At 41.8% G+C, this 21,499-nt stretch overlaps 2 protein-coding genes across 5 annotated transcripts in view; both read right to left on the reverse strand.

Moving 5' to 3' along the window:
- LOC106583558 (sodium- and chloride-dependent GABA transporter 2) overlaps positions 1-3,554 on the reverse strand; it is a 52,598-nt gene extending 49,044 nt beyond the window's left edge. The window contains exons 1-2 of one of the 3 annotated variants that reach the window (XM_045705231.1): positions 3,207-3,554; positions 2,407-2,603 (exon numbers count right to left, since the gene is read on the reverse strand). In XM_045705231.1, the coding sequence (XP_045561187.1) occupies positions 2,407-2,603; positions 3,207-3,316 (307 nt within the window). In that variant the 5' untranslated portion in view covers positions 3,317-3,554. The remainder of the gene's footprint in view (positions 1-2,406; positions 2,604-3,206) is intronic. The other 2 variants (XM_045705230.1, XM_014167877.2) reach the window with 2 other exon arrangements.
- Positions 3,555-13,863: 10,309 nt separating this feature from the next.
- The window catches only part of LOC106583557 (fibroblast growth factor receptor substrate 2), a 38,926-nt gene continuing 31,290 nt past the window's right edge, over positions 13,864-21,499 (reverse strand). For both annotated transcript variants that reach the window (XM_014167876.2, XM_014167875.2), the window contains exons 6-7: positions 20,980-21,104; positions 13,864-16,801 (exon numbers count right to left, since the gene is read on the reverse strand). In XM_014167876.2, the coding sequence (XP_014023351.1) occupies positions 15,437-16,801; positions 20,980-21,104 (1,490 nt within the window). In that variant the 3' untranslated portion in view covers positions 13,864-15,436. The remainder of the gene's footprint in view (positions 16,802-20,979; positions 21,105-21,499) is intronic.

Here is a 21,499-nt window from a genome sequence, read left to right on the forward strand (position 1 = left end):
TCCCTACAGGCTCCGGGCCATGGATCATCACTGGAGGCTTCGTGCCATGGATTATCACTACAGGCTCCGGGCCATGGATCATCACTGGAGGCTTCGTGCCATGGATTATCACTGGAGGCTTCGGACCATTGATCATCACTGGAGGCTTCCAATAGGATATTTTAAACATGCAGGGCTTGTGCAATGTGCCATACCTTCATTTTTTTTTGTCTACATATGAGGAGAAAGCTGAAGTCTCTACCTACCCACTGATGTAAATATATGCTGGGTCCGACGGGAATAATCTGGTGGGAAGTGAGCTGGCAACCAGAGGGTTGCTGGTATCAATTCCTTGATGCCATTGTCTGCCGTTGTGCCCTTGAGCGATGCACCCCCCACAATTTTCAGAGGGATTGGGTTAAAAGCGGAAGTTAGGTTGGACCTTGTGTGCAATAAAGTGTTCTTAATACTTGTTTCCCCTTTTACGGTTCACACCCCACACCTATTTAATGCATTCAATGTAGGTATTGGTTTCAAACATTTCCTATCAAGCCATACCAAAGGAGATCAAATGTTGATTCAATTTCACAAGCTATACAAATTTTACAAGCTCAGGTAACACTTTACCACAAGGTACCCTTAACCCTTAACCTACAATTTCCTCGCCCCCATGGAAATCGAATTAACATAATACAAAAATCTCTATCAAAATCGGTCTGTCTAGAGAAATCTGTTTCTTTTTGCATGGGCTGCGTCTCAATCCATCACATCCGCCGATATCGCCCTTCCAGCGAAAAAGTGGCAGAGCTAGAGCGGTGTTTGTCAGACCATGAAACATCCCAAAAATTGATATTTTCACAAAAACGTTTAAAGATGAGACTCTCACAAACTTGATGGTTTTCTCCGTTTTGCTCTAGGACACCCACAAGCCACAAGATTTGTCTGAAGGTCCCTGGTACCAGTTTTAAAAATTTATGGAATTATATTTGGAGATATTGTAGTTTAGTGCCTAAAATAAGGAGATAAATACATGTAAAAAACAATTCTAATAGTTTCCTGGTCTTTCTTATATCTCTCAGTTATAAGACAGACACTTCAGAACAAACTTCCTTTAGATTTTTGGGGGGGCTATGTGTTGTTCCATGTAGTGAATCCGTTATTCAATGTGTTTCTATTGGCTAATAGCAGTAATGGCAAATTCAGTATTTATGCAGCAGTAGTTTATGTGTCAGGGGGCTAGGGTCAGTCTGTTATATCTGGAGTATTTCTCCTGTCTTATCCGGTGTCCTGTGTGAATTTAAGTATGCTCTCTCTAATTCTCTCTTTCTTTCTTTCTTTCTTTCTTTCTTTCTTTCTTTCTCTCTCTCAGAGGACCTGAGCTCTAGGACCATGCCTCAGGACTACCTGGCATGATGACTCCTTGCTGTCCCCAGTTCACCTGTCCGTGCTGCTGCTCCAGTTTCAACTGTTCTGCCTGCGGCTATGGAACCCTGACCCGTGCTACCTGTCCCAGACCTGCTGTTTTCAACTCTCTAGAGACAGCAGGAGCGGTAGAGATACTCTCAATGATCGGCTACGAAAAGCCAACTGACATTTACTCTTGAGGTGCTGACTTGTTGCACCCTCGACAACTACTGTGATTATTATTATTTGACCCCTCTGGTCATTTATGAACATTTGAACATCTTGGCCGTGTTCTGTTATAATCTCCACCCGGCACAGCCAGAAGACGACTGGCCACCCCTCATAGCCTGGTTCCTCTCTAGGTTTCTTCCTGGGTTTTGGCCTTTCTAGGGAGTTTTTCCTAGCCACCATGCTTCTACACCTGCATTACTTGCTGTTTTAGGCTGGGTTTCTGTACAGCACTTTGAGATATCAGCTGATGTAAGAAGGGCTATAATAATACATTTGATTTGATTTGATTCAATGTTTCATCCAATCATTTTTGTATATATTTTTTATACTTTAAGGGGTCTTAAAATTCCAAATCAAATAGCTAAATGATCTTTGGTATGATCATCTTAAAACAATTCCATATGTTAGATTAGAACCCCCTCCCCCGGCTTAGACAGGGCTTAGACTCTATAGGGTTAAAGGGTTTCCAAGACATTTAATCATTAGTTAATTAATATGTAGTTTATAAACAGTTATAACTCCCTTAAAAGGTACCTTAATGTAAAGTGTCACCCACTTTACACCCACTACGATCATAATGAAACCTGTGGGGAAAGACAGTACAGTACCTTACAACCATATCAAGTCAAATATTAATTAAGACAACATAAATAATAAGAATAGCAAGGTTATTCTTTCCCATGGTGTTGACATGGCAATCAAGTTCACTTAGTCCATGACCCTAGTGTAAATGCAGTAGCAGTGTACAGACAAAGTGTGCAGTTGTCTCGAGTGTGCGGTAGGGTCCCTTACCTCCTCCATTTTTGTAACACAGATATGGGAACCTCCACAAGTTCCCCAGCCCCACCAAAGTGCCTGCCACGGCCAAGAGGAACTCTAGCTTGTTGGCCCACTGGCCACGGTCTAGCAGCAACTGGCTCTTCTTCTGGCCCTTCACCAGACTGATGTCCTGGGCTGGCAGGTTATGACTGTGATCCATTGGGAAATTTCTAGTCATGGTCACCAGCACACAGCAGTCTTTGCGTTAATAAAATTATACTGAAACCTTGTTTATTTAGGTGTTTGTTAAAAATCATAAAGACAAGCACCAAATTTGATACATGTTCTCATTGCTTAATTTCCAATTAAATAGCCTATCACTCACTCTGTACGTTCTGAACCTAATCACTCACTCTGTACGTTCTGAACCTAATGAACCACAACACCCCGCCTCTTTAAAGTGATTTGGTGCCAATAGGCGTTCCGTCATCTGCAAGGAGTTGGGCATAGATAATGCTGTATCTTCAGGTTGCGCACAGAGATACCTTTGTCCCGTGGTATTCTCACAAGTGCCTGAGGAAGTTCTAATTTTGCATCTATTGTTCTCTCAGTGTGTAACAGCCTAAAACTACTCAGCTGATCCTTACTTGGCACCAGTAGTAAGCTTCACTAATTTGCCCATGTAGGATTACCAACAGTGGACATTTTTCTCACTTTCAGCCACTCGCTTACAAGTTAAAATGTATGGCTATATAGCACAATTACCTGACAATACTAAACCATTTGGATACCGTAGAGTGAAATATGCAGAACAAACAAAATAAAGCACTTACCTCTCCATTACCATTGTCTCCTCCCCCATCCTCGCAGTGGTCTGGTTCTGTGCTGGAACGGCAGACTGATCAGTATTCCCCTCAGACAGCATGCTCCTAAGCTGCTGCATACCCAGAACAATGCAGAGATGTCATGAGTAGCCTAGACCAACAATCACAAGAAACTAGTCAAACAATTCATTCTTAGTAACTACCCTCCACATCTTTCATCATAATCTTCATACATTGCCTAGAGAATAGGGTGATGGAGGAGGCTGAAAAAGTATAGCGCAAATAAACTGATAGCCAGTCAGGCATGTTGTATGAGCTTGTTATTGTGGTAAGAGCTGCGACAGAGGAAAACAACACCCAAATAACTTCCTGGGAGTACTTTTCCACTGGGAACGAGCTGCCGGGGTCATTGAGATTGGCAAAGTTGCTAACAAATAAACCAGATAAGCTGAGCTGGGCTCTGGTATGTCAGAGCTGGTCATTAGGCTTTGGTTATTTGGTAATCGGGAAATGCTGATCATGGACCACTTATTATGTTGTTATTTAAACATATTTAGTCAACAATCCCTTCTCTCCCTATTATATCTTTGTAAAACAAGAAACCTCTCTGTGTTTATTTAAGATGTACAGTATACAATAAAAAAATTAAAATAATTTTTTCAAGTAGTGGTTCTAAGTTGACAAAATTCTTTTGAAATGCCATTAATTCACAGAAAATTAAGGTGCAGGTGTAAACTTTTGACTATGTTACTGAGTTGGCCTGGTTACGTATCCACCATAGCTGCTGGAACCGGTCTGAACAGAACAACGTGAAAATAAAATATATGAGCCAGCATAGTACAGTTTGGGTTGGCCCTATAGTGTGAATCAGACATACATGTACTGTATGTTTACCAACTAGTGTCATTAACATTTAACCCACTGGTTTGGAAACAAACTGGATGTCACGGTTGTCGTAGGATGAAGCGGACCAAAGTGCAGCGTGATTATCGTTCCACATATTTTATCGAACTGTGAAACTATGCAATACATACAAAATAAACTGAATGACCAAACACAACAAACCGTGACGAAGCGTTAACCTACACTTACTCAAAATCAATCTCCCACAAACCCAGGTGGAAAAAACACCTACTTAAGTATGATCTCCAATTAGAGCCAACGATGACCAGCTGCCTCTAATTGGAGATCATCCCAAACAAAGCCCAACATAGAAATACAAAACTAGAACATCACAACATAGAAAATCTAAACTAGAAAAAAAAACGGTCACGCCCTGACCTACTCTACCATAGAAAATAACAGCTTTCTATGGTCAGGACGTGACACTGGATGGACTTCTCAGATGCTAGCCAACCCTGGGATTAACACTGCAGAGAACTATTAAAGCTAAACATTACATATCATACATAATGTAGTTCAAAGGTGCACTCTAAAAACAAAAAAGGTTCCTGGAGTATCCTTTCGGGTTCTTCAAATTGAAACTGTGGAGGAACCCCATAAGGTCTTAGAATAACCCTTTTTAAGAACTAATTTGAATGGTTCCTTTTGGGGTTCATTTTTGAACTACCCCCTCCCCTAATATTTGTATTATTAATAATATGCATAAAAATAACAACAATAACATAATATTATAGTTGTCAGTGTTTATTATGATTTAAGAGGCAAAGCACAATTAAAAAATCCAAATATGCCGTAAACTCCCAGCAGAGCCCCAAGAATAATGGTGTTGATGTTCTCCGTATCCATAGCCAGAATGATTTTGCAGTACATGGTGATCGAACAGGTTTCCTGTTATATTCATCAGAGGTGTAGGGAGAGTGAAGTCTGTGAATCCCCCAAAAATTATTATACAGCTGATTAACAAAACATGCACACAACAGTATTCATACAGCTGAAGTCGGAAGTTTATATACAGTTAGGTTGGAGTCATTAAAACTCATTTTTCAAACAATCCACAAATGTCCTTTTAACAAACTATAGTTTTGGCAAGTCGGTTAGGACATCTACTGTGTGCATGACACAAGTAATTTTTCCAACAATTGTTTACAGACAGATTATTTCACTTATAATTCACTGTATCACAATTCCAGTGGGTCAGAAGTTTACATACACTAAGTTGACTGTGCCTTTAAACAGCTTGGAAAATTCCAGAAAATTATGTCATGGCTTTAGAAGCTTCTGATAGGCTAATTGACATCATTTGAGTCAATTGGAGGTGTACCTGTGGATGTATTTCAAGGCCTACCTTCAAACTCAGTGCCTCTTTGCTTGACATCATTGGGAAAATCAAAAGAAATCAGCTAAGACCTCAGAAAAAGAATTGTAGACCTCCATAGGTCTGGTTCATCCTTGGGAGAAATGTCCAAATGCCTGAAGGTACCACGTTCATCTGTACAAACAATAGTACGCAAGTACAAACACCATGGGACCACGCAGCCGTCATACCGTTCAGAAAGAAGACGCGTTGTCTCCTAGAGATGAACGTACTTTGGTGCAAAAAGTGCAAATCAATCCCAGAACAACAGCAAAGGACCTTGTGAAGATGCTGGAGGAAACAGGTACAAAAGTATACATATATCCACAGTAAAACAAGTCCTATATCAACATAACCTGAAAGGCCGCTCAGCAAGGAAGAAGCTACTGCTCCAAAACCGCCATTAAAAAGCCAGACTACAGTTTGCAACTGCAAATGGGGACAAATATCATACTTTGAGAAATGTCCTCTGGTCTGATTAAACAAAAATAGAACTGTTTGGCCTTAATGACCATCATTTAGTTTGGAGGAAAAAGGGGATGCTTGCAAGCCGAAGAACACCATCCCAACCGTGAAGCACAGGGGTGGCAGCATCATGTTGTGCGGGTGCTTTGCTGCAGGAGGGACTGGTGCACTTCCCAAAATAGATGGCATCATGAGGTAGGAAAATTATGTGGATATATTGAAGCAACATCTCAAGACATCAGTCAGGAAGTTAAAGCTTGGTTCCAAATGGGCAATGACCCCAAGCATACTTCCAAAGTTGTGGTAAAATGGCTTAAGGACAACCAAGTCAAGCTATTGGAGTGGCCATCACAAAGCCCTGACCTCAATCCTATAGATTGAGGTCAACTGAAAAAGTGTGTGCGAGCAAGGAGGCCTACAAACCTGACTCAGTTACACCAGCTCTATCAGGAGGAATGGGCCAAAATTCACCCAACTTATTGTGGGAAGCTTGTGGAAGGCTACCCGAAATGTTTGACCCAAATTAAACAATTTAAAGGCAATGCTACCAAATACATATTCTTAAAATAAAGTGGTGATCCTAATTGACCTAAAACAGAGATTTTTTACTAGGATTAAATGTCAGGAATTGTGAAAAACTGAGTCTAAATGTAGTTGGCGAAGGTGTATGTAAACTTCCGACTTCAACTGTACCTTGGTTTTTGTGGTAAATGTGAATGAAAAAAAAATGTTTTCATACACATGCCTTGTCCATAATGTAGAGGCCTATGGGATATTCATTGAAGAGGTAAGGGAGGAGGATGGTAAATGTGTTCTGCATAACATACCAATTGACATACCTTTGTATGCCTCCTCATCTGTACACCTACAGACCTACACACAAAAGTGAGCAGATCAGTCATCTGTACCCAATACAGCTAGACTTCAAAATATTCTTATAGCCTACATACTCTTAGCTCTTTGTTGATTGATATCCATAGAATTGTGATGTCCATTTTCTGTTTTAGAATGATTTGCACAAATATGCAAAGATAGATGGTATCATCATAAAACAATATCCATTTATATAATACAAGGGACAAACCTTACCTTAAATTGAGGAGATCTTAACATTTTCCAATTAAGTGCCTGCACCTGCTGTCCTTTCCAATTAAAATCCAAATGTTTCATTTGGGCAGTTAGGTTCCTGCAAGAACCCCCAACCTCGATGAACCCCACCTTCTATGGGGTTCTTGGAAGAAACTTTTGAGGGCAATTTTCAGTGCCAAGAACCGTAAGGTTCTTTGAAGAACTTTGAGGCTCTTAGAAGAACCCTTGTTGAACCCCTAATTTTTAGAGTGTACAAGCAGGTGGCATCCAAGCCTTACACATAACAGTGGACACTACATCACCGCACTCCCTCTCTTGCTCTTGGTCCTCATCTTCGTAAGTCACCTTGATTTAGCACCTGTGTGTTTTATTAGTTTCTTTATGAAAATATTTAGCAAACTCCCATGACAGTAGCTAAAGCAAGGGGCTATTAGCAATACACAAGTAGACTGCAAATTGGGCGGCAGGTAGCCTAGTGGTTAGAGCGTTGGACTAGTAACCGAAAGGTTGCAAGATTGAATCCCCAAGCCGACAAGGTAAAAATCTGTCGTTCTGCCCCTGAACAAGGCAGTTAACCCACTGTTCCTAGGTCGTCATTGGAAATAAGAATTTGTTCTTAACTGACCTGCCTAGTTAAATAAAGGTAAAATAAAAAATGCTGGGGCAAGCATGCCCTGAGCTCCTGAAGTGAGCGCCATTGGAGCAGGCGAGAAGGCTGACGATCTAGCCTTCGGGAATCTTGCTCCACGCTCCAGTCAAATTGGGCACACTCCGCTCATATACTCTGATCAGGGACTGGTAAGCTACCATATGTTCTTCTACGATCTTTCCTCTTTGGGGGGCTGCTTCAAAATAGCACTGTAGAAGTGACCAAACTAGTGTCACCTCAGGAACACTGGCCTATAGGATGTTAATGCTCAATAACATTCACAATGTTAGCTTCTGTTACACAGGATGGGTTCTTCTGTTACCACTACAAACATGAATTATGGATCCTAAGATCAGTTGGAACCTTTCCTCTAGCATCTTATATTACTTACACCAAACGGAGTAAAAACAATAAAAGCTCTTCTTTATTTGTGAGATTCCTCTTTTTGACACAATGGATCATTAGCCATGAAACAAGACAGACGTATCAACACAACAAGACAACTATATAAAGCATATTTACAGCTGGATCAAAATCTCTAGTACTTACAAGATCATGCTCTCTGTACAAAAAAATGATAAAACGTGTTACACAGGCAGACACCAAGTGCATGCTGAAAGTAAGGTAGTAAACAATATTTCACCTGCCAAAAGCAGTCTAAAAATGTAAGTAATGTTGAATTTCAGGTTCTTTGTAAAACAAGATTATTATGAAGTAATATTCCATTGAAATGTAAATACTCCAATCTTACTGAGGGCAATTTTAACAGGTACAGGCAGCTATTGATCATTTCCTCCAATGGAATGATTCAGCGTAAAAAAAAAAATCTGCTTTGGATTCAAATATTATTTTGATGACTATGTTCTTTACAGTTTAATTTTAATGTTGACATTACATTTAGTCACATACATATTTTTAGTACAAGTCACACTCTTCAATGGTTTATATACCATAACTCTCACCAAATGGCATGTATTGACCATTATAGCATTCATCAAAATAGTTTCATTTACCAACTGGCATGCCTGTTTTGTTTTGTATTGGGACAGGGACAGGAGGGGTACAGATAACATCCTGTATTATATGGGTCATCTTCTCTCAGAGTGATGGTATATGACATTTTTTATTCCCCAAATATAATGAGATGCTATGAGTTTCATCTTTCCACATTTCAACAGATGTAGCAAAAATAGCCTAGTTACAGTAGCTCCAATGAAGACAAGAGAAGACCTTCACTGCATCATACCCATATATATATATTATGTACATACCGAGAGACACATACAAGAAATGCAAATATATACGAAGAAGAAACTCGCATAGCAAATTTTTAAATTGAGAAAACTTTTGAACACTCACTTTTCTGTTTTCAGCAAGGATAGAAAAATTAAGCATAGTTGCCCTTCAGCTATACAGAGTCTCTCTTTGCTTATTACATTCATACCGCAGGTAAAACCAAGACCAAAGGGTGTCTCTCAAGGAGAGTCCTATAGTGTTCCTGGTGAGTCTCAGCAAGGTGTGTCCCTGACCTTTGTTCAAAGTCATAGCACACAAGGACATTTGGCACTCAGTCAATATTAGTGTACATCACAGTCAATTAGTTTGGCCCACCCAACATTTCTATCAAACAATCAGCACAGATTCCATCACATACATATTATTATCACCATTAACATACAAGTTCAACAGGTTTCCATTGATCAGGTCTTATTGGACTAGAAAAGTGTTAGCTTAGCATGTGACTGGATAAAAATAACGGACTCCTGTCAACATCATCGTCACCCACCAGTGGATATAACACATGCATTCAATGGTAAATAAATAAACAAAAAAAAACATTTAGAAAATACAGTACCAAGTCACTGTAACATTTCGTAGATTTTGAGCTACTTTGTTAGTACCTTGGTAACATTATGGTACTAAGTGCATTCTGGACCTAGAGTGGCATTTCGAGGGGCTGTGGAAGGAAAATTACTTATTTCCCCATAATCCCCATCAGTGTGGCAAGAAACACCACTTGATGGTGATCTGCCTGTCAGGCAGTTGTAATAAAATTACAGAAAAGAGGGCAAAAACCTGTTGTTTGAATGAAATTATGGTAAAACTTTATTTTAAGATACACATATTAGCCACTAAGTTGTAGTTTATACGTGTGTATATCAGAGGAGGCTGGTGGAAGGAGCTATATAAGGATGGGCTCATTGCAATGGCTGAAATGGAATCAATGGAATGGAGTCAGTCATGTGGTTTCCATGTTTGATACGTTCCATTAATTCCATTCCAGTCATTACAATGAGCCCGTCCTCTTTTAGCTCCTCCCACCAGCCTCCTCTGGTGTATATGCTGTACATAGCTCATAAAGGCCTTTATTAGCCATATATTGGGCCTTAATTAAGTGTTTTCTTATTCAAATATAAGTCATGTGTTACTGGCCAGTAGTACTGAGTGCTTTTTGAGGTCGGTTTGGTTTCAGTTTGAGGAAATAATCACGGTTTTCGATTAAAAAAAAAAACATGAATGTGGGTTGAATGCTGTAAAAACACAGAAAACAACAATTGATGCTAGTGACTGCCTATTACTATCACTTAGTAAGCTGTGATCTGTCATTGTCATTGAAAGAAAGTCTAAGAAGCAGTAAACCGGTTTTATGTTAACTATTTTAATTCAAATCATTCTTAAGTTTAGTTTTGCGTCTTTTACTTTCGGTTTTGTACACCAGCTTCAAACAGCTGAAAATACAATCTTTTTGGTTATGGAAAATATATTTCACAGAGATTTATACATAAACTGAAATTAGGCAAACTATTAAAATATTAGCAACCAGGAAATGCCAGTGAGATTTCTGCATAGTGCATCTTTAAATAACATATTTTGGTAGAGTATATTCCATATTTGTTTTTAGTACGATTACTTTATTATTTCATTATTAAAACCCAAATGATGGTAGTGACTGCCATTACTATTTACCACTTTTTAATGCACCATCCTTAATCATTAATCAAATATTTCAGTAGTGTATATTTAAGCAATAAGGCCCGAGGGGGTGTGGTATATGGCCAATATACCACGGCTAAGAGCTGTTCTTAAGCACGACGCAACGTGGAGTGCCTGGACACAGCCATTAGCCATGGTATATTGGCCATATATCACAAACCCCCAAGGTGCCTTATTGCTATTATAAACAGTTACCAACGGAATTAGAGCAGTAAAAATAAGTGTTTGGTCATACCCGTGGTATACCACGGCTATCAGCCAATCAGCATTCAGGGCTCAAACCACCCAGTTTATAATTTTTTATGAATTATTATTTAATCCCAAATCGTCATCGCATTAGCAGCCAGCCATCTATCCATCTATCTCTGTGCTCCCCAAAGAGTCATCCTATTTAGGCTAGCAGCCTAGCTATAGCTAGCTGGCTGCTGTCTGACTAAATCACTGTTTCAGTAGTTCTTCAAAGTAGGTAAGGCACACTTTTAAGACTGATGAATAACAACTATCAATCGATTAGATTAATTTCGGTCGGGTAGATACCTAAACAACTGTTCCCTCGTTCGTGACATGTTCTATGAACTTCTGTATTTACCTTCCTTCTCATTCTGCCGGTCCCACAGGCTTGAACCAATGTGAACAGGCCGCTGAAGGCGCAATGGATTCTGGTCATTGTAGTGATTTACCCCCTCCCTGCAACATCCCACAGCTCATACTTGATCTCTGAAGAGAAACCCCATGTTGAGCCAGAGATCAATACGTAATGAAGTCTCCGCACTAACAATGGGAGTCGTTGTCCCAAAGCCCGTAAGGCAGGCGACAAGCTTAAGTCCTAAATAAGGCCATAGAAAGGAATTGGGCTTATGTTGGACATATTTTGGTGACAGTGAAACCTCTCGCTTTCGCATCTTTCTCTGGTAAGAGCAAGAAAAAACATTTACGAAATGGAATTAAAATAATTGAACCTATGTCGTTAATTCAAAACTGGACATAAACCCGAAATGTCGGCTAATCGTTTAGCACTACTGGCCAATCGTTAATCTTTTCTCTCATTTTGAAGGTACATCAATGTGACAACATTGATATAACAAGATGCAGTATGCCTTTAGTATAGGGTACACTTCCACATCTTAAGGTACTATTCCTGTGTACCAAAATGATAACTAATGAATGGGCCTAGATCAACAGTCAAATACAGTACACAGATATCTTGGCCATACGCCTCCTGATACCTAACCTGGCCCTTTAAAAGGCTTCAACATTCAAGAGCCACCCACACACATCTAGCAGAACGCTTGGCAACAGTCCCTTATGGCACAGTTAAGTCATGTGTAAAATAAGCGCACATCTGCTGTATATAAGACAATCAAGAAAACAAAAACATGCATTTTTCCACATTCTAATTTAAGCATGTATACAATAAAGTTGTATTATTATCAACAGGGGGCCTGACAGAGGAAGGTCTTAGTTACAATGTCGATTCACATAAAAATAAGGATCAAATACAACAGACCTGCAGATCCATCAACAACACACCTCAAACCTCACACACATTGGTCTGAATAAACCTCATCTCAATCAATACAACTCTATTAAACCATTATTGCGAAATGTAAACACCCTTTAAAATGTACCATGAAAAGATGTGTACAAATGGATATATCCCTGTCTGAAAAATGTCCACAGTGAGTAGACCTACATATCTCTTTCCATCAGATGAAATACAGTTATGTGGATTACAGTTGCTAGGCCTGTGCTGCACCTTCAGCCACTTTACTTCAGATTAGACAGCCAGATCGTAAAGAAAACAAGGTTTGGTATGATGATTATCGCACCAATGAGGAGAAATAAGAAATTAAAAATGAGAAATTACAACTTCCTTGAATTAAAAACAAATGTCTTTCCATACTGGTAACCCAGACGCAGTGATCTTGAGTGAAGAATAAGATAATGGTAGTTCCATTTACTAAACAATATGGTGAACAATCCTGCACAGCCACTACCACCCCGACCTCTTCTTACGGTCTGAACTTCTGTGACAAATAGCTTACATACTGTCTCAATATGTTTATAGCAGCATAAAACCAGTGGAGTTGTGATGACTGGATAGATCCAACCAATCCTTTGTCTCACTCCAATATGGCTGTCGATATATAACCTAGCCTATGAGGTGAAATATGTCTTTCATGCCCAGTTAAGAATCAGCTAGACAGATTCATGAGGAGGAGTACACAGGGTTAACAATTTAAACCCTGTGGCCATATGTATCAAGAGTCACAGAGTAGGAATGCTGCGTTTTAGATCACAATGAATACGATTACATTGACAGGGGAGACCTGATCCTAGATCAGCACTCCTATTCTTGATACATACACTCAGAGGCCAGTTTATTAGGTACACCACCCCGTTCACGAAAATGGTTCGCTCCTACAGACAGTGAGTCACGTGGCCGTGGCTTGCTATATAAAGCAAGCAGACAGGCATCCAGTTACTGTTCGATTGAATGTTAGAATTGGGCAAAACGAGTGACCTAAGCAACTTTCAGCGTGATATGATCGAAACGGCCGGCCTCCTGGGCTTTTCATGCACGACAGTGTCTAAGGTTTACCGAGAATGGTGCGAAAAACTAAAAACATCAATAGTCAGTGGCAGTCCTGTGGGTGAAAAGAGCTCGTTGATGAGAGGTTAAAGGAGAATAGCAAGAATCGTGCAAGCTAACAGGCGGGGCCACAAACAGGCAAATAACAGGGCAGTACAACAGTGTTCAGAAAGGCATCTCGGAACGCACAACTCATCGGCCTTTGTCACGGATGAGCCATTGCAGCAGACGACCACACCGGGTTCCACCCCTATCAGCTAAAAACAAGAAGAAAAAACAAGAAGAAGCAACCCCAGTGGGCACACTGGAAAATTGAGGACTGATTTAAAAATATATATTTTACGCCTGATCCCACGAATCCCGGTTCCTTTTGCGTCATGCAAAATCCCTTGATACCAATTGAGCAACGTTTCCATTCCCAGAAGAATTCAGGCTGTTCTGGAGGCAAAGGGGGGGTCAGGCCCGGTACTAGATAGGTGTACGTAATAAAATGGCCCTTGAACTCCAACTTTTGTTTTGTTTTTGACATGTAGGCTAACTCCATCTTGCCTCGTAGCCCTCAAGTTTTCTTCTACAAATCCTAATGGAACATTGATTTGATTCATAATGTTCATACAGGTAACAGTAAAGATTTGGCACTTTAATATGTTAATACAGTCTTCTTCAGAATGTAATGTTATTAATTACAGGCATAACAATGGTATTACAATGGTGTCACAGACAGTGTGCTGATGACTGGTGATACTTTGGTCTCCAAATCACCAACTGACTGGATTATGAAAAAAGAAAATTGCAAAACAATCACAATATAGACATCTCGATGAATGAATAAATAAAATAATATCCTCAGTCAAATGTTCACTGATAGACTTTCCATAAACAGCTAACATTACACACAGTGATATATTCCCCTCAGACCCTCAGTTATCAATCTGATACTTACTAAAATAGTAAACAAGAAGACCTACTTTTTATGTGAGGTTATTTGTATTATCTTCAAGACATTATCAAATTCTGCTCTGAAAAATTCCAGTTGCTATTGGTCTCTATAATGTTGCAAAAACAACAACATCCATACATAGTTTGGGCCTGTGTGATGACATCACCATCTCTAAGGAGTTTGTCAGAGCACAACCTTACTGTTACTCCAGAGCAGAGGGATTCTGAACTGTGGGGACATCAGTGGCCAGTGTCTGACCCCGAAGGTAAAAAGTGCAAAGGTAAGCATAGTTTAGGAATTAGATATGGATTCCATATTCAAGTGGAATGATATGTGGTCAGAGGTCAATTCAATCATCTGTGTGTAGGGGGGCAGTAGAGGATGCTGAACGTCTATCAACACACTATCATTATATGAAGGTATACTATTATTTCCATTTTTAAATACAATTTCAACGTGAAATATGTATATTTAATCTTGAGGAGAGAGAAAATTGATACATAAAAAAAGAAATCTGCTGTGAGGTGTTATTTAGACTCAAAATATAATACTCGATAGGATGTACGATTTTACAATTCCAAAGGATTATGTGCAAACTGTACTGATCTGTACTAATTCGTGAAGGCAGATAGTTATAAATATATATCATCATCTGTCCTTTCTTTCAGTCACAGGGCCAAAAGAAGTGCTTGTGAGGTGAAGAATGCACATTATTAGAATACAATTGAGGGAATAATAAACTTTTTTTCATATCAGAAAATGTTCTGTCAATTTAACAATGTGGACTAGTAAACCTGTACTCGATAGTAGTCCATGTTCGTAAACAGGGACGTAAAATAAATAAAACAACAACACTGAATGATAATGGACTGAGGACCATAAACAATGGCAGCTAAAGGCTTTAACCATAAACCCAGCCAACCACGACCAAGGTTTCTGCTGCTAACTCAGACAGCATCTCACCACAGTCAGAAAGTGACCCTCAATAATATTGCAACTTCAAACCAATCTTGCTCCATCAAGTGGAATATGTACGGATAGGTTTCAATTCGTTTTCTAATTAGGTACCTGTATATGATCCAACTGGTCAGGACAGAACAGGACAGGACAGAAAAGGACAGGCGGATGGCTGGATGAGAGTGAGGGGTCCAGTGCGCTGCTGAGTTACTTATACCAGTCTGTCCAACCAAGCCTGTTTCTCTCTCTCTTCTCCCTCCTTTCATTTTTCTCTGTCTCCCCCTCCTCACTGCGTCTACAGAGGCAGGTCTGTGCTGTTGTGGCGAGTTTTTCTCGACGTCCCATCGTCCCGGGGGAGGGCTTTCTGCAAGTTGGACATGGCTGCTGTCTTCTTCAGGTCGATCACAGCGTAGAACTCACTGCGCCGTGGGGCCTGCTGGGGGCCACATTTGAGGGGTGGCAGGCGCTGGTGCTGTGGCTGTAGTGGCTGGTGCTGTGCTCCCCCTCCACCCCCACCGAGGGCCTGGCATGGCGGCTCTGCATCGAGGTCCACCTGGATATAGTTGAGCTGCCTCGATGGGGTCATATGACCGTGTTCACAGCCCTCTCCCCGACCAAACCCTCCTCCCGGCCGCCTACGGAAATCAAAGCTGAATATTCGTCCGCCACGGTCCGACTGGGGGTGGCAGGCCTGGAGGTGAGGGGGGCAGGCATGTCGCAGCCGGCTGGGCTGGACCTGCTCTGTGTTGACATAGTTCTGCAGGGCGTCACGGTGGATCCCCCCCCTCCCCAGCCCGTCCTGGTGGTACCCGTTGGGCGTCCCAGGACCCTCTGAAAACTCGTACTCGTCAAAGTCCTCTTCCTCATCCTCGTACTCCTCCTCATCCTGTTCCTCATCATCCTCGTCCTGCTCCTCGTCTCTATGCAGGGCGCGGTACTCCCAAACCGGCGGCAGCGACGGCAGGTTCTCGTAGTTGAGCAGAGCTGTCCGCCGGTGACCTCCGCCCCGCTCACAGGGGTACCCCTGAGGGGGCAGAGAGGATGGGCCGTGGGTGTGCGGTTGGAGGGGGTGTGGGTGTGATTGTGCGTGACTGTCTCCGGTGGTGCTGCTGCTGCTGCTGGAGCCCACAGACTGGGACACGCTGCTGGGGCTGAGTCTCAGCCGGCGCCCCCCTCTCAGGCCGTTGATGTTCTCATAGGTGAGCTGGCTGCCCTGGCAGCCCTCCTGGTGCTCGTGGCCAGGGTGCCGGTGCATCACATGGTGATAGTGAGGGTGGTGGTAGGAGTGGGAGTTGCACAAGTGCAGAGGAGGCTCATCCCCCTCTGCCTCTGAGCCTGTGGTGCCCTCTACAGGCAGCATGAGATGGGGATTGTGGCCCCCGTGCCTCTCCCTCTCAAGCAGGTGGCGCTGTGCAGGGGTGGGTCCCAGCATGAATTTGACCTCCTGAGAGGAGGGCTGGAGGAATACCTGGGGTTCCTTGCGTTGTTCCTCCAGTGGGCAGCAGTGCATGCTGGCCTTTCCACCTCCTTGGCCCCCGACAGGCATGGCACCTCGGGTTGACTCGTTGAAGGAGGTGGGCCGCACCTCAGGTAGAGAGTGTACACAGTGTCGACTGGAGAGTTCCCCATCCACAGTAACAGTATTCATATAGGTGTGAGCCTGCAGAGATGGGGAGAGAAAGAGAGCGAGAAAGAAAAGCAAGGACTCAGAGAGGATACAGTGAGGGAAAAAAGTATTTGATCCCCTGCTGATTTTGTACGTTTGCCCACTGACAAAGAAATGATCAGTCTATAATTTTAATGGTAGGTTTATTTGAACAGTGAGAGACAGAATAACACAAAAAAATCCAGAAAAACGCATGTCAAAAATGTTATAAATTGATTTGCATTTTAATGAGGGAAATAAGTATTTGACCCCTCTGCAAAACATGACTTAGTACTTGGTGGCAAAACCCTTGTTGGCAATCACAGAGGTCAGATGTTTCTTGTAGTTGGCCACCAGGTTTGCACACATCTCAGGAGGGTTTTTGTCCCACTCCTCTTTGCAGATCTTCTCCAAGTCATTAAAGTTTCGAGGCTGACGTTTGGCAACTCGAACCTTCAGCTCTCTCTACAGATTTTCTATGGGATTAAGGTCTGGAGACTGGCTAGGCCACTCCAGGACCTTAATGTGCTTCTTCTTGAGCCACTCCTTTGTTGCCTTGGCCGTGTGTTTTGGGTCATTGTCATGCTGGAATACCCATCCACGACCCATTTTCAATGCCCTGGCTAAGGGAAGGAGGTTCTCACCCAAGATTTGACGGTACATGGCCCCGTCCATCGTCCCTTTGATGCGGTGAAGTTGTCCTGTCCCCTTAGCAGAAAAACACCCCCAAAGCATAATGTTTCCACCTCCATGTTTGATGGTGGGTATGGTGTTCTTGGGGTCATAGGCAGCATTCCTCCTCCTCCAAACATGGCGAGTTGAGTTGATGCCAAAGAGCTCCATTTTGGTCTCATCTGACCACAACACTATCACCCAGTTGTCCTCTGAATCATTCAGATGTTCATTGGCAAACTTCAGACGGGCATGTATATGTGCTTTCTTGAGCAGGGGGACCGTGCGGGCGCTGCAGGATTTCAGTCCTTCACGGTGTAGTGCGTTACTAATTAGAGGTCGACCGATTATGATTTTTCAATGCCGATACCAATTATTGGAGGACCAAAAAAGCCGATACCGATTAATCGGCCGATGTTTTATATATTTGTAATAATGACAATTACAAAAATACTGAATGAACACTTATTTGAACTTAATATAATACATAAATACTATCAATTTAGCCTCAAATAAATAATGAAACATGTTCAATTTGGTTTTAATAATTCAAAAACAAAGTGTTGGAGAAGAAAGTAAAAGTGCAATATGTGTCATGTAAAAAAGCTAACGTTTAAGTTCCTTGCTCAGAACATATGAAAGCTGGTGGTTCCTTTTAACATGAGTCTTCAATATTTCCAGGTAAGAAGTTTTAGGTTGTAGTTATTATAGGAATTATAGGACTATTTCTCTCTATACGATTTGTATTTCATATATCTTTGACTATTGGATGTTCTTATAGGCACTTTAGTATTGCCAGTGTAACAGTATAGCTTCCGTCCCTCTCCTCGCTCCTACCTGGGCGCAAAACCAGGAACACATCGACAACAGCCACCCTCGAAGCAGCGTTACCCATGCAGAGCAAGGGGAACAACTACTCCAAGTCTCATCCACCTCTGGCCTGCTCGCCTCCCTACCTCTGAGGAAGCACCGTTCCCGCTCAGCCCAGTCAAAACTGTTCGCTGCTCTGGCACCCCAATGGTGGAACAAGCTCCCTCACGACGCCAGGACAGCGGAGTCAATCACCACCTTCCGGAGACACCTGAAACCCCACCTCTTTAAGGAATACCTAGGATAGGATAAAGTAATCCTTCTAACCCCCCCCCCTAAAAAGATTTAGATGCACTATTGTAAAGTGGTTGTTCCACTGGATATCATAAGGTGAATCCACCAATTTGTAAGTCGCTCTGGATAAGAGCGTCTGCTAAATGACTTAAATGTAAATGTCTCAGAGCGAGTGACGTTTGAAACGCTATTAGCGCGCACCCGGCTAACTAGCTAGCCATTTCACATCGGTTACACCAGCCTAATCTTGGGAGTTGATAGGCTTGAAGTCATAAACAGCGCAATGCTTGAAGAATCGGGAAGGGCTGCTGGCAAAACGCACAAAAGTGCTGTTTGAATGAATGCTTACGAGCCTGCTGGTGCCTACCACCGCTCAGTCAGACTGCTCTATCAAATATCAAATCATAGACTTAATTATAATATAATAAACACACAGAAATACGAGCCTTGGGTCATTAATATGGTAGAATCCGGAAACTATCATCTCGAAAACAAAACGTTTATTTTTTCAGTGAAATACGGAACCGTTCCATATTTTATCTAACGGGTGGCATCCCTAAGTCTAAATATTCCTGTTACATTGCACAATCTTCAATGTTATGTCATAATTACATAAAATTTGGGCTAATTAGTTCGCAACGAGCCAGGCGGCCCAAACTGTTGCATATACCCTGACTCTGCGTGCAATGAACGCAAGAGAACTGACACAATTTCACCTGGTTAATATGGCCTGCTAACCTGGATTTCTTTTAGCTAAATATGCAGGTTTAAAAATATATACTTCTGTGTATTGATTTTAAGAAAGGCATTGATGTTCATGGTTAGGTACAGTCGTGCAACGATTGTGCTTTTTTCGCAAATGCGCTTTTGTTAAATCATCCCCCGTTTGGCGAAGTTGGCTGTCTTTGTTAGGAAGAAATAGTATTCACACAGTTCGTATTCACACAGTACCCTGACTCTGTTGCAGAGGTGACACATTTTCCCTAGTTAAAAGAAATTCATGTTAGCAGGCAATATTTACTAAATATGCAGGTTTAAAAATATATACATGTGTATTGATTTTAAGGAAGATATTGATGTTTATGGTTAGGTACACGTTGGAGCAACGACAGTCCTTTTTCGCGAATGCGCACCGCATAGATTATATGCAACGCAGGACAGGCTAGATAAACTAGTAATATCATCAACCATGTGTAGCTAACTAGTGATAATGATCGACTGATTGATTGTTTTTCATAAGATAAGTTTAATGCTAGCTAGCAACTTACCTTGGCTTCTTACTGCATTTGCGTAACAGGCAGCCTCCTCATGGAGTGCAATGTAAAGCAGGTGGTTAGAGCGTTGGACTAGTTAACCGTAAGGTTGCAAGATTGAATCCCCAAGTTGACAAGGTAAAAATCTGTTGTTCTGCCCCTGAACAAGGCAGTTAACCCACCGTTCCTAGGCCGTCACTGAAAATAATAATATGTTCTTAACTGACTTGCCTAGTTAAAAAATATTATTTAAAAATAAATAAATAAATAAATAAAGAATGGACAAATCGGTGGCCAAAAATACAGATTACCGATTGTTATGAAAACTTGAAATCGGCCCTAATTAATTGGCCATTCCGATTAATTGGTCGACCTCTATTACCAATTGTTTTCTTGGTGACCATGGTCACAGCAGCCTTGAGATCATTGACAAGATCCTCCCGTGTAGTTCTGGGCTGATTCCTCACCGTTCTCATGATCATTGCAACTCCACGAGGTGAGATCTTGCATGGAGCCCCAGGCCGAGGGAGATTGACAGTTCTTTTGTGTTTCTTCCATTTGCGAATAATCACACTAACCGTTGTCACCTTCTCACCAAGCTGCTTGGCGATGGTCTTGTAGCCCATTCCAGCCTTGTGTAGGTCTACAATCTTGTCCCTGACATCCTTGGAGAGCTCTTTGGTCTTGGCCATGGTGGAGAGTTTGGAATCTGATTGATTGATTGCTTCTGTGGACAGGTGTCTTTTATACAGGTAACAAGCTGAGATTAGGAGCACTCCCTTTAAGAGTGTGCTCCTAATCTCAGCTCGTTACCTGTATAAAAGACACCTGCGAGCCAGAAATCTTTCTGATTGAGAGGGGGTCAAATACTTATTTCCCTCATTAAAATGCAAATCAATTTATACCATTTTTGATATGCATTTTTCTGGATTTTTGTTGTTGTTATTCTGTCTCTCACTGTTCAAATAAACCTACCATTAAAATTATAGACTGATCATTTCTTTGTCAGTGGGCAAATGTACAAAATCAGCAGGGAATCAAATACTTTTTTCCCTCACTGTATTACACACATTGCGAGGTGAGGAGTAACCAGCGTTTACAGTGCAGCTCAGTTCGTCACTATAATGTGAAAACTACAATGGAGCGGTGAGGGGTCAATCTTACCTGGTCATCCAGGCCCACGAGGCTGTGGCCATGGGGGTCGTCAGTTAGAGAGGGCTGGGAGGATTCAGCTCTCATGGGATACCCCGGATACCCATTGGGAAAACCCTGGATGGGGAATGATGGAGCTGGAGACAATACAAACTGTGTTGAATGGGAGTCTGGGTAAATGAGGTTAGATGTTTTTATGCCTGCAAATCTAATGGTGTGTGTGTGTGGTGTATTGCATAGACTGCTTAGTAATGAAGACTTTGTTTTAACCCCAAGTCATTGTGTTTTCTACCCTTCCACCTCTCTCCCTCCATACCCTTCCACCTCCATCCATCCATCCATCCATCCCCTCCCTCCCTCCATAACCTTCCACCTCCCTCCCTCTCTCCCCTCCCACCTACCTCCCTCCCTTCAACTGGGACATGCTTAAACCACCTGACCAAGTCGTAAAGCAATGGGACTCCCTAAATCTTTCTCAGATTATTACCAATCCCACAAGGCATGACTCCAAACACCCAGAAAAGGCTAATGA

Source organism: Salmo salar, chromosome ssa22, assembly GCF_905237065.1.
Source record: "Salmo salar chromosome ssa22, Ssal_v3.1, whole genome shotgun sequence".
Taxonomy (NCBI): domain Eukaryota; kingdom Metazoa; phylum Chordata; class Actinopteri; order Salmoniformes; family Salmonidae; genus Salmo; species Salmo salar.